At 54.9% G+C, this 12,979-nt stretch overlaps 1 protein-coding gene across 8 annotated transcripts in view; it reads left to right on the forward strand.

Annotated features, from left to right (window-relative positions):
* The window catches only part of ADGRB2 (adhesion G protein-coupled receptor B2), a 36,578-nt gene extending 35,212 nt beyond the window's left edge, over positions 1-1,366 (forward strand). For 6 of the 8 annotated variants that reach the window (XM_047727880.1, XM_047727882.1, XM_047727885.1 and 3 more), the window contains 2 exons: positions 226-324; positions 894-1,366. In XM_047727880.1, coding sequence (XP_047583836.1) covers positions 226-324; positions 894-1,079 — 285 coding nt within the window. In that variant the 3' untranslated portion in view covers positions 1,080-1,366. The remainder of the gene's footprint in view (positions 1-225; positions 325-893) is intronic. The other 2 variants (XM_047727881.1, XM_047727883.1) reach the window with 1 other exon arrangement.
* The last annotated feature ends 11,613 nt before the right edge of the window (positions 1,367-12,979 follow it).

A 12,979-nucleotide genomic window follows, 5' to 3' on the forward strand; every position in this document is an offset into this window, starting at 1 on the left:
CAAGGACCACAAGCACATGGCTTCCGCGGGCATCTTCCTACCATCCTCCAATCCGAGCCCAAGCTCAGATCTGGGAAATCGAGGGAGAGTGGGGCCTTGTCTTAGGGGGCCAGCGGCAGGCAGAGATGTGGAGTGCCAGGATGCTGGGGAGCAGGGGTAGGGGCTAGTTCACCGTGCTGCCCGGTGCAGTGCCCTCCCCCTCCTCTGACCCCCTGTGGCTCCCAGAAGGTGATGCACACCCGGAAGCGGCACTCGGAACTCTACCACGAGCTCAACCAGAAATTCCACACTTTCGACCGCTACCGCAGCCAGTCCACAGCCAAGGTGAGGGCCCCTCCCGAGTGTTCCCTGTCCACAGCTCCGGGCCCAACCCGACACAGGGCCCCCCAGGGTCGGACCTGGACCCGTGGCCCCAGTTGCAGAGGGAGAAGCAGTGGAGTGTGTCCTCAGGTGGGACAGCCTAGTGGAGCATGTGTAGTATAAGTCCCCCGGGCTGGGTCAGAGTCAGGGTCAGGCAGGTTCTGAGGGGCTTTTGCCCTCCCAGCACTCCTCCCCTTCCTGGGCAACCTCAGCCCGCCTCACCAAGGGCCTACCCATGGCATAAGTGACAGTTCTGGGGCTGCCTGGGCATGGGGAGCCTTGCTGGGGCTCCGGCAGGATCTCAAGGAGGATGGACACATAGAAGACATGAACCCTAGGGGCCTTTCAGTGCACAGGGCTCATTCCTCCAGCTCTGGAGCCAAGCAGATCTGGGTCTGAACCCTACTCAGGCACCTGGATACTGGGTAACTTTGGGCTTTTCTGGCCCTCTCTGGGCCTCTTCTGCTTGTCCTGCCCAATGAGCGAGAGGGTATGGGCCCATCTCCACGGGTCATTCCCACTGCCTCTCACAGGAGAAGCCCAGCCCTGGGGAGCATCCCAGCTTGTCCCAACAGCGGAGACACCAGAGCTGGAGCACCTTCAAGTCGATGACGTTGGGCTCGCTTCCCCCCAAGCCCCGAGAACGGCTGGGCCTGCACCGAGCAGCTGCCTGGGAGCCCGCAGAGCCACCTGATGGTGACTTCCAGACAGAGGTGTGAGTGCACACCGGACTGTCCACTGCGTATAAATATATATATCTCTCTATTTTCACACTCCACTTTGGAACCACCCAGGAGCCGGCGCCCCCTCCCCTCTCCCGAGGGCTGGGCAGGGAGGCGCAGTGGACTCAGCCTGGCTGGGGGAGCCAGACACGGCATGGCCTGGGGGGGCCAGGGCCCTTCCCTGTTTCTCAGAGGCCCCCCATCTTCACCCCAGCTGTCTGTCCCTGTCCTGGGCTGGGGAGGGGGGAGGGAAACTTTGTCGGGAATAAACTTCACTCTGTGGATTTTGCTGCTGAGCTGTTTGCTTCCCGTGGGTAAAGGCCCAGCCTCGGGACCCCAATTTTGTTCCCCTGTCTCCTTGGTTCACCTCACTGGGTCTCCTCGAATTGTATAATGGGGTCAGGCCTACCCTGACTGGGAGGGGGCATCTGGGCTCTGACTCTGTCTTTGCCCCTGACTCCCTGGGTGACCTTGGGCACATCCTGTCTCTTGTCAGGGCCTGGGTTGGGGTAAGCAGATTGGGAATGTGGGAAGGGGCCCCTGGCAGCTGACCTTCCCCCTTGGCTGTGATGGTCATGGTTGCTATTCCCTGGGACTCACAGGCCAGTCTGCCAGGGCTGGAGCCAAGGCAGAGCTTAGTGACCTTGGTTTCTGTGAAATAGGGCTGGTAATAGTACCCACCTCACAGGGTTGTTGAGAGGATGAGTCATGTTAATATGAGCAAAGCGCTGAGCGAGGGCCTGGCACAGGAGACACTTCTAAAGGCTTTTATCTATTATCTCTTGGCACTTGGTCTCTGTGCTAGGAGCTTTGGACACACAACCCCTGATCCCTCAGAATAACTGGGAGGTTTTAGGTCTGTGGGTGGGAAAATGAGGCCAGAATTGGGAAGTGACTTGCTCAAGGCCACTATCAGAGTCAGAGCTGGGATTTGCAGCCCAGGCTTTGTGGGCAGTGGAGCCGCCTGCCTCCATCTTTATCAGCCTCCCCCTGACAAGACAGGAAGCTGGAGCTCAGCTCCCTGGGACCTGAGCTTCCTGGCTGCAGGGGAGCGGCAGGGCACTGGATGGCCATGGAGCCTCAGGGTCCAGGGCTCAGGGTGGGTGAGGAGGAGAGGGGCCAGAGGGCCAGGGTGGGAGGCTTGTGCTGGGGTCTATTCCTCACACGCTGGAGTGGATGCTGGCGCCCAGGAAGAAGAGGTGTAGGATTGGCACATGGAAATGTCATAGAGGGTGGGCAGTGGCGCTCCTGTGGTCAGGCAGCATTGTGAGCAGGGCCACAGGTGCGGCTGCCGGCCTGGTCATTCAGCAGCACAGGCACCCCTGGGCCACTCTCCAGGGACCCAGTCTCGGGATGGTTGACCCTTCAGAGGGAGGGGTTAGGTGCTGTGGGAGCCTAGATGGGGGAGAAGGGGGAAGGGACTGGCTGCTGCGGCGGGGGTCACAGCTAAAAGCCCCTGGAAGAGGGGCTGGCCACAAGGTCCAGGCTCCCCTAGTCTTCTCTGAATCCTGCCTGCTGTGGGCCTGGTCAGAGGAGCAGCAGCAGAGTCCTCAGACCTGTGCCTCTAGGCCCTGGGCTTTTCCAGGCCTCCCTGCCACCCCCCGCCCCCGGCAGCCCAGGCACGCACAGTGCACAGGGCTCTCTCAGGAACGACTTCATTTGAGACTTGAAGGTAGGTACTGTGACTCCCCCATTTGACAGATGAGAAAATCAGGGCTCAGAGAGGGGACATGACTTTCCCAAACACACACCTTGTAAGTGACTATACTGGGGCCTGTGGCTGTGAGGGGCAGACTCTTGATCCCAGCCAGCCTGCATAAAAGGGAACTTTGTTCACTCAGGAGTTGCAAGCTTCAGGGAAGATAGCGGTGGGCATGTGTGGCTGTCCATAGGTCTTGGGACCCAGGGTGAGGGTGCCTCCAGATGATCTGTCCCTTACAGCTGCTCTGTGTCAGCTTCATTCTTTTAGGCAAGCTTCCTCACTGTCCCCAACTAGGCTTCCTAGCTCCCGTCACTGGCTTTGCCCCCAGAGAGGAAGAAACTTTCTTTTAAATTCCAATCAGAAACTCCCCAAGGAAGGGCTGTGTATGGCCCAGGTAGAGGTTGGGTGCTGTGATGGGCGCAGTTAGCATAAACAAAGGACCTGGTCTTGACCTTGGGCCAGCAGTGCCAACCACCACCCCCGCCCCCAGCCACGGGCCAGGCTTTCTTTTGAGCTACCACCTAGTGCCTTCTCAGTGTCTTTCCTATATTCCTATCTCCTTTCTTCCTGGCCTTGGGCTTCACTGGCCACCACGGGGTTCTCTGGGGCTGAGCTACCATGCACTTTCCCCTCCCCTCTTGTGGTTTCTTGCTGTGCATCTGGATTAAGGCAGCTTAGTATTCACCTTGTTGATTCTGCTCAGGCAGCAACCACAGCTGCAGTGCAGAGGCTCCCGAGGCAAGAAACTCACATCTGTGGTCAGGGCCAGAGCTTTCCTGGGCTGAGGCTCTGTGCTTCTTGGCCCCACAGTCCTCACTCCCCCAGGCACTGCCTAGCAGCAGCAGGTGTGACCTTAGGCCCTATCAGCCTTGAGTTTCCTTATCTGTAGGCCTGTTAGCCCTTCTTTTAGGGCTGATAGCAATCAACCTGTCGTTTCTTTCCTGTACTTAAATCTCTCTGCTCATCATCCTCCTTATTCTCTCTGCCTCCTGTCTCCAGGATTTTGTCCACCTGGCCTGCCCATTGCCCTGCCCAGAAGCCTCCTAGGGATCCTAGAATTAGCCTAGAATGCAAGGCCCTTGGTGATGTGACCCTTGTCTACCTCTCCTAACCTGTCTCTCTCACCTCTGTGCCTAGGCACATGCCATTTCTTCTGCTTGGAACTCCCTCCTGCTCGCACCGGCAAATCCCTTCACCCTTCTAGATCCAGCCCAAGTGGCCCATCTATGAAGCCATCCCTGAACTCCCCATCTCAGCCGTGGCACACACTTTCACTGTCACATTGCTCACAGAACTGGTGATAGTCACGTTGATGTGGTTCATGTTTGTGAGCTCAGTCGAGGGCTCCAGAGTAGGCATCAGCAGATCTTTACTGACTGAACAGAGGGAATGCACAAACCAGCGTTGGTTTCTTTATCTGCAGAATGAAGATATCTATAATTCGTACCCAGCCTTCCTTGCTGGTATTATTCCTGGGGAGCATTTGCCGGTGACATGTACACAGTACCAGGCTCAGAGGGGAGCCAGGGCGCTGTCCAGGGTGCTGAAGGGGACATGCCGCCCTCCCAAGAGATAGGACAGCCCCAGAGGCTCACCCAAGTTCAGCCGCAGCTTCCCTTGCCTTCCGGGCCATGGCAGGGTCACGGGTGAGCAGACCAGCCCTACCTTTGTAAGAACAGACCCTGGGACAACGTCCAACAAGAAAATGAAATTTACATATGCAATTGTAAATTTCAAATTCTCTAGTAGCCATTTTTAAAAAGAAAAAAGGCGAGATTTATTTCATTTGTTTGTTTGTTTTTAAAGATTTTATTGCCTATTTGTCAAAGAGAGAGAGAGCACAAGCAAGGGGAGAAGGAGAAGAAGGAGAAGCAGGTTCCCTGCTGAGCAGGGAGCCTGATGGGGGATTCAGTCCCAGGACCCGGGGATCACGACCTGAGCCAAAGGGAGATGCTTAACAAACTAAGCCACCCAGGCACCCGAGATTTTAAAAACATAATATATTTAGCCCAGTATATAGAAGACATCATTTCAACACATACTCCGAAAATTACCAACAACATGCTTTATGTTCTTTTTCATACTAAGTCTTTGAAATCTAGTGTTTGTTTCACACGAACAGCACATCTCAATTCAGCCTGGTGACATTCTGAGTCTTCAGCAACCATGTGTGGCTAGTGGCTACCATACTGGATGGCACAGCTCTAGACAGAATAAAGACAGTGACCTTGGACAAGTCAGTTTAGTGTCATCTGTGGAAAGGAGGTCACAAGTACCACTTGCCTCACTGGGTCATGGTGAGGGTTCAAGAAGGTGACGCAGGGAAGAGTCCCAGCACAGTATCAGCATGAAGTAGGTCCTAAGTCAGTGTTCCTAGAATCTAGGTATTTAGGGAATATAGGTGGACAGGGAGGGGGGTGTCCCAAGGAGACCTTTCCCTCACGCCACAGCCTGTCTTCCTTCCTTCTACCTGCAGCCCCAGACCCTGGGAGAAGGGAGGCAGGTTAGGACTGGCACTTGAACAGACATAATAAAACTCAGTAGGGTTTAATTCGCTTCCATTAGGCACCAATTAAAAAGAAATTAGGTGACCAAGGACGCCTGAGGGAGACCCTGTGTGCAGGATGCTGTGAACTTCTGCCTCTCTGGACTTAGTTTCCTCAAGGCTTCTTGCCTACCGTGGCAGTTCATGGGGTCCCACAGTTGGGCTTTTTAGGGCCAGTCCCTAGTACCCCCTATTATTCTTCCCTGCACTTCTCCAAGGCCACCAACCCCAGGAAGACCCCTACCCCCTCAGGCCCTCAACATACATCTTAATGTCCAGGACAGGGGAGCCTCCCACAAGGGCTTTGGCATGCAGGCTAGTGGGAAGTCAAGAAGGGTGTCGAGCCAGGGACCGGCATGATCAGATTTATTTATTAACAGGATTGCACTGAGTGGATGGGAAATGGATGGGGGTGGGTTATTAACAAAGAGTGAGGATGGATGCAGAGAGACCAGTGAGGGGACCATACACGAAGGGAACTTAGAGTAGAGGGGGCACGGAATTTATATGTATGTAGTGGGTGGAGTTGTCGGCCCCTGATAAGGACAGTATGGGAAGGAGCCAAGGACAACTCATGGGCTTCTTTCTTATGATGGACAATTGTGCCATTAGATTTGGAGCACCAGAAGAGAACCAGCTTTGGGGGAGACACATTATGACTTTGGCCTTGAGTGTGTTAACCTGGAAATACCTTGGAGGTAGTCAAAGGGGAATTTCAAGTAGGAAGTAGGTGGTCAGACTCACGGAAGTGGAACACAGAGCTGTACTAGGGTCATGGGTGCGGCAAGAGGCCATATTGGAGTAGGCTGTAGAGTGAGCAGGAGGTAAAGAAATGAAGACGGTAGAGACAACTCTTGCAGTGGGGCTACGAAAAGGGACAGGAAGTTTAGGGTCCACTGTAGGGTCTGAAGGTAAATTAGCTGGCAAGGATGATGGAATATTTCCAAGCAATGAAGAGGTCATCCTTACCCCGTCCCCAAGTTCCTACATAATGACAGACCAAAAATAACCAGCTCTGCCATTCGGGGAGGCAGGGTCCTGAGACCTGGGAATGGATATCATCATGGAGATTGATTCTACTCATTTATTGGGCTGCAGGCCAGCGGCAAGTCCTGCAGAGCAGATGGAGGGTAGAGGTGGGTGTTCAACAAAACCTCAGCTCTAAGACCTCTGGGAGGAGGGAACTTTGGATTCCCGGGGAGTTCCCAGGGTACAAGATGGAGATACAGGCAAGTGCCCGGGGCTCTCTGCAGCCCTCTCTGCCTGGTCAGGGGGAGCAAGCCTCCCCACTGGGGTCCCCACTGGGCTTGCTCCAGACTGGTATGTCCCCATTCCCTGCAGTGCATGGCAGAGCCCCAGCCATCAATCCAGGCATCCCTAGAGTCAACCAGGAAAGTCAATATTTAATTTGGGCATCATGTTAATGCTATTGATCGCTGCCTCCCCTTCTCTGCTTCCTCAGGCTCATTTGTCACTTCCCACCCACTGGGGGTTGTGGGGGTGGAGTGTGCTAGAACCCAGTGGAGGCAAAGCTTACTCTGGGGTTGCCTTGGGGAAACTGGACTGCACGTGGGGGTGCTGCCCTGAGCCACCCGCCTTCCCATTCTCCCTGAGAATCTCTGATCTGCTTTGTTTGAGTTTCCAGAGCCCTGTCTCCAGGGAGCGCATTGAGGTGGGGAAGGGAGGTCAACCTTCCTCCCCCTCGGGAACTGAGTCTAACTCCCTACAGGGTCCATAAGCAGAGCAGGTGTGGTTGGCATTGAATGATGGATAGAAACTGTGAAGTCCGCCACTGTGGGAGTAAGTAAGAAGAGTGAATCCTGGGACCCAGAGCCCAAGCCCAGAGCTTCTGTTCAAGCTTCTGGAGCCCCTCTGGGTGCCTAGCACTGTGTCTATATAATGCTGTGGGATCCACATGGGGACCTGGAGACAAGGATAAGCCCTGGGAATGGCTTAGGAGTGCTTTGAGCTTAGAGATCAGCTGGGCATCCAAAGAGGCTGAGCCCAATGTAGAGCCCATCGCAAGGCTGAGCTGGGTTCAGCGCCACAGTTCGTTCTTCTCATCTCTGGGAATCAGATCTGGACAGATAGGCTGTGCCCCTTGGTGCTCTTGCCTTGTCTGGCCCACCCAGAGGAGGAGGGGAATGAAGTCGGCTTGGGGGCCAGTCTCATGCTTAAATTGCAACTTGATCTCCACTTGCCGAGTGACTGCAAGTTAAACAACCTTTCTGAGCTTTAGATTCTTCCTCTGAGAAGTCTCTCGGTGCCTTGGTTACTTTGTACAGTTTTCAGAGGGTCAGAGATGGGCAGAGGCATCAAAGCCTTGGTGGCCCAGGGGGTGGCATGGGTTCATGCACTGAGCCCCTGCCACATCAGGCACAGCCTTGAGGAACTGCCAACAGTGCTTCTGTGGGCCACTTGCTATCAGGCCTGGGCCACTGGGGCCACTTTGGCATTTGACGTTGTCCTGAGCTCAAAGCCAAGACCATATCACTGAGAGGACCATTGGGTCAGGCCTGCCTTCTAGCATGGTTGACCCAAGGGTCAGATAATCCAGCTTGGGGCACCTGCAAGCCGGCAGCAACACACACACACACACACACACACACACACACACACACACACACACAGAAAGAGAGAAGAAATTCTGCTTCGATGAACTTATCCAGAATTTTGCAATTGAAAAATCCCCAAAAAGAAGTTGTTTCCATTTCAGCATTTCAGTAAGTATTATGCTTCACAGAATAGTATTATTTCTATTATGAATTATGTATGAAGAACACCAGATTCTTTTCAGTGGGCAGGGCACCTAAATATATTAATCTTGCTCAGATGACTCCCATCTGAGCTCCCTGAGGACTCCCCAGTGGCCCAGCTCACCCACTCTGAGCCACTCACTCATTCAAGCCTTGAGCCAGGACAGCCTGAACCGGCCATTCATTCATTCAGCAAACATTGTCTGATGCCAGCTCATGCCAAGCCCTGTGCTGGGAACTGATGATATGATGATGAGGAAAACATAGTCTTTAAGAAGGATACCAAGAGGGCGCCTAGGTGGCTCAGTCGCTAAGTGTCTGCCTTCGGCTCAGGTCATGATCCCGGAGTCCCCAGATCGAGTCCTGCATTGGGCTCCCTGCTCAGCGGGGAGCCTGCTTCTCCCTCTCCCTCTGCTGTTCCCCCTACTGTGCACTCTCTCTGTCAAATAATAAAATCTCTAAAAAAAAAAAAAAGAAGAAGAAGAAGAAGAAGGATACCAAGGAGACGAGGCACAGAGAGAAGGAATAGATTTAGTTTCCTCTGCCCAGAACCTTCTAGGGGCATTCCCTTGCTCTCAGAATAAAGTTAAGTCTCCCTACTGTGTCCAAAGCTCTGATGTGTCCCCTGCCACTCTCTCCTCACTGATGGAGCTCCAGCTATGTGGCCTCCTTTCTGTTCCTCAAATACATTTCATGCTTTCTCCTACCCCAGGGCCTTTGCATGTGCTGTACCCTCTGCTTGAAACGTTCTTTCCTAGTTATCTGCTTTGCTGGCTCCTCATCTTTTGATTGAAGCCATCCCCTCAGAAAGGCCTTCCTTATATACACTTTGCCCCTCTGAGTCATTTTGTATCCCATCAGCCTAATCTTTCCTTAGTACTGCTTTTCTGAAACTACAGCACCTCCTTCCTGTTTGTTGTCTGTCTCCCCCACTAGACTGTGAACCTCTGAGCGCAGGACAGGGTGATATTCACTGACATATTTGCCGCCGCCTGGCACATGATGTGAACTTAAGAGCCATGGATGAAGGAATGAATGTGGAGTTTAAGGTTCCCATAGGACGTCAAGTGGGGGACATCTGGAGCTAAATCTCTGGCTCTTTATACCACAGGCTGGCCGTGTCTGTGTCTAGACCTGGGGGTGGAGGGAGGGTACTGCACGCGCAAGCCTGGGAAGGACAAAGGCCCATGGGACACCAGCCTCAGGCCATGCATGTTGCAGGAGGCTCATTCCTTGCATATTAACTTGCTGCTGGACTGGCATCTCTGGCTCCTGCTGAATTTCTCACTGCCGGGGCCAGTGGTTGATTGGGGAGGGGGGTTGGGTGGACAGAGAGCATCAACACCCAGAAGACCACGCACGCCTTTGCTCACGTGCCCCCATACAGGCAGGGACTTGCTCTCAGGTGGCCACGCATGGGGAGCTACAGGTGCAGCTACACATCTGAGCGTGCTCTGCCCTTGGTGGGCCTGCAGGGCACACAGGTGAATGGTCTTCCTTGCACCATCACTGCCCCGCCCAGCTGAGAGAAAGAAGGGCCGTGAGAGACCATTGAGTTCCACTCCCACCCCCATAGGGCAGTGAGGAAAAGCGAGGCCCACAGAGGGGAGAGGTGGCTCGAGATCACATCGTGAGTCCATGGAGGGTTAGGACTAAGGATCAGTGAACAGTGAGCATTTCTGGAAAGCCTACAGTGTACGTGGCAGGGTGCGGGGCACTAAAGAAACCACCACCTGGGAGCTGGGGCTGGGGGGAGAGGGAGTCTGACCTGGATATGAGCAGTCGGCTCCAGAGACGGAGGGGTCTCCTCTGCCTTTGTGGGGAAGACATCAGGGAAGTCTTAAGGAAGGAAACACTTGTGCTGAGCTTTGAAGACTGATTGAAAACTCAGGAGGTGGAGAAAGGGGCAGGGGCCAGGTAACCAAAGGGAGCACAGGCCTGAAACAGGCTGGCAAGTCTGGGAAGCTATGAATCATGTGGTTTGGCTGGAGAGGAGAGGAGAGTGCAGAGTAGGGGTGGAGTGAGGGGAGGAGATGGGCTGCCTTGATGAGGCCATGAGGGAGGCGGGTTCTGATCACAGTGGGCCTTGCTGGACAGGATAGGAGTTTGGATTTTATTCTGAGGGTTGCAGGGGAATCACTGAAACAGACATAGGTTTTAGGAAGATCTCTGTAGCTACCAAGGAAAAGTGAATTCAGCATATGTATTTTGAGCCCTTACTATGTGCCAGGCACCCCGCTAAGTCCCAACAATTCAGTTCAGGATGAGGCACAGTCCCAGCCCCATGGTGCAGATACAACAGACAGGTGCGCCTGGGAGAAATCTTGGCGCACAAACTCAAGAAACACTCCATTTCTGTATTCTTGTTAAGTCAGCTCCAATCTGACCCATGCTAAGCCCTGTCCTACAAGTTGGCAGCAAATGCAATCTCAACCATCCCTGGGGTCCCCTTGCCACCTCCTCCAGAGTCTTGCACAAGGAGCTGTTGTCCCACTGGGGCTAAGCATGGAGGAGGCAGCACCTGTCTTCCAGCAACCTCGATCACAAAGATGTCCATTGTCTCAGTTCATGTGGTCGCTCAAGGTTCGAGGCTTGGCAACTCAGCCGTTCCTCTGCCACTCTGGAGCACTGAGGCTAGAACCCTAGTGCCTGGGCTCCTTCTCTGTGCCCTCTCCCTCCCCCCCGCGCACCACTCTCCATCTTCCACAGCTCCTGCCACCAGTCAGGGGTGGGGCTGCTGGACACACATCCCTACCACTCCTAGGATCCCCCTTCTGCCCACTCTGCAGCTAGCTGCTCTGCCTCCGTTCTCTGCCCTCACTGGCCCTCCTCTTCTCCTCATCCCTTGGGAATACCCAGCATAGTCACTTCCAGAAGGTTAGCTTTTTCCAAAGTCAGGATGAGCCATCAGACTTCAGACAACTTTTGTGTTCAGCCCTGCACACTTCCCTGAGGCTAGGAAAACCAAAGGCCTGGGCTATCAGCATGGAACTGGGAGGGGAGCAAAACAATGAACATCTCTATAAATTATCCTGTCACAGGAGTGCATAAGCCATGAGACCCAGGCAGTGACGCTCTGAGAGGGGCAGGGAGGCACCCAGGACTGTGGGAGCTCAGACAAGGAGGACCAAACTCATTCTGAGAGGGGGCCAGGAATGGCCTCCCAAGGAGCAGAGTTTCTGCCAGCCTGAGTCTTGAGAACAGCAAGGAAGAGTGTTCCAGGAGAAAGGAACAGCAGGTGGGAAGGCCTCTTGGTGAGCGCCAGCAGGGATGTGTGAAGAACTGACAGCTGGCTTGTGTGAAGGAGATGGGGTTAAGTGGTGAAAAGTCTTCTAAGTCCCCAGCCAAGGTCTGGCTGTTCATCTTGATCATAAAAAAAAATATATATATATATTTGAAAGATATTAATCAAGAAAGTGACAGGACCAGATTTCTGATTCAGAAACTCTAGTCGGCTGGCAGTAGAAGAATGGAGGGGGAAGGGGAAAGTTGGAGGCAAGGGCAGCAGTAGGCAGGAGCTGCAGAGATCTAGGCAAAGGAGAGCAGCTGCCTGAACCCCGGGGTGGTGGCCTCGCTGGACAGAAGGGGACACCATCCATATGGATGGGGGAAAGGGGAGAACAGAGCTTCAAATGACGATCTGGGGCCAATCCCTGAGATGGAGCAGATTGGGGTGGGGAGGATGGTGGCGGTAGGGGTCAGCAGGACCGCCAGGAAGAGGAAGGATTAGAGGCGCAAAGAACACCTCCCCCTCACCCCAACTCTGCATCCCCTCTGCGATTCCCAAACTTCCCACTAGATGGAGGGCTGGTGCTAAGAGACCAGCTTCCCCCTCCCCATCCTCTGCCCCTCCCCCTTTCCCACACCCAGGGATTGGCCTTCATTTGGGCCTCTCCAAACCCTGAGCTCGCCAAGAGAACTCAAGCATTTGGGGTCATTAGCTGCCCCCACTCCCCAGCACTCAATCTCTAGGGTCCAGTGGTTGGGGTATCGGTCCAGTGGTGGGGGTATCAGTCCAGAGACGTCTGCCTCAGATGCCTCGGCATACCGCTCTGTGCCCGCGAATACAGCAGTGTTTCTGTGTTTCGAGGGGCCTCAGCCACTTGGGCCTCAAAAAGCGCCGGGCTCCCACAGATACACCCTCAGCTTAGAGACCTCCCTGTCAATGGCGTTGTGGTTGACCGCCACCCCCACCCCCACCCCGACGCTCTCCTTTTCCCCGACCCCACGCTGGGGGAGGAGGCACCCATTCCTTTCTCTTCGGTCCCGGCCTCCCGAGGCAGACCCAGGTCCAGGCCCAGGCCGTCAGACGCCTGGCATCTAGGCCCTTCTGGACCTTGGAGGCAGGATGCAAGGCTGGCCAGGGCCGGACGGAGCCAGATGGGAGACGGGGCCTAGTGTGGAGTCCGCGCGAAGCTAGCGGCCTTGGTTATGGCCTAGGGGGGCGTGGCCAGAGTAGGCTGAAGGCGTGGCCGACGGCGGGATGTGAAGGGGATCCCCCAACTTGGAAGCCTCTTCTCCTCCTTCCCTAGCCACTTGGCTCTCGCCGTGGCCCCCAGTCCCATAGCCAGCCAGACCCGCCGTCGCGAGGCTCCTGGCCCTACTTAAGAGAGGTCATTTCTCTGGGGAGGCCGCGCCCAGCTCCTTGGAACTGCCAGGCCTTGCAGGGAGGCGGGTGGAGCGGGGGACGCATGCATTCTCGGGCCTACACCTCATCCCCTGTAATTCTCCCCACCTGGTATTGTGTTTCCATTCTTTTCTAGATAGACAGCTGGAGGGCCTGGGGCTTGAGCCCTGAGCGGGAGGAGCTGGTCAGGCGCCTGTGCCCCTATGAGGCTCCCCCCCCCCACCCCGCCCTTTCCTGCCCCTCTGCGCTCAAGCCTGGAGCCTGCTC

Source organism: Lutra lutra, chromosome 4 (genome assembly GCF_902655055.1).
Source record: "Lutra lutra chromosome 4, mLutLut1.2, whole genome shotgun sequence".
NCBI lineage: Eukaryota > Metazoa > Chordata > Mammalia > Carnivora > Mustelidae > Lutra > Lutra lutra.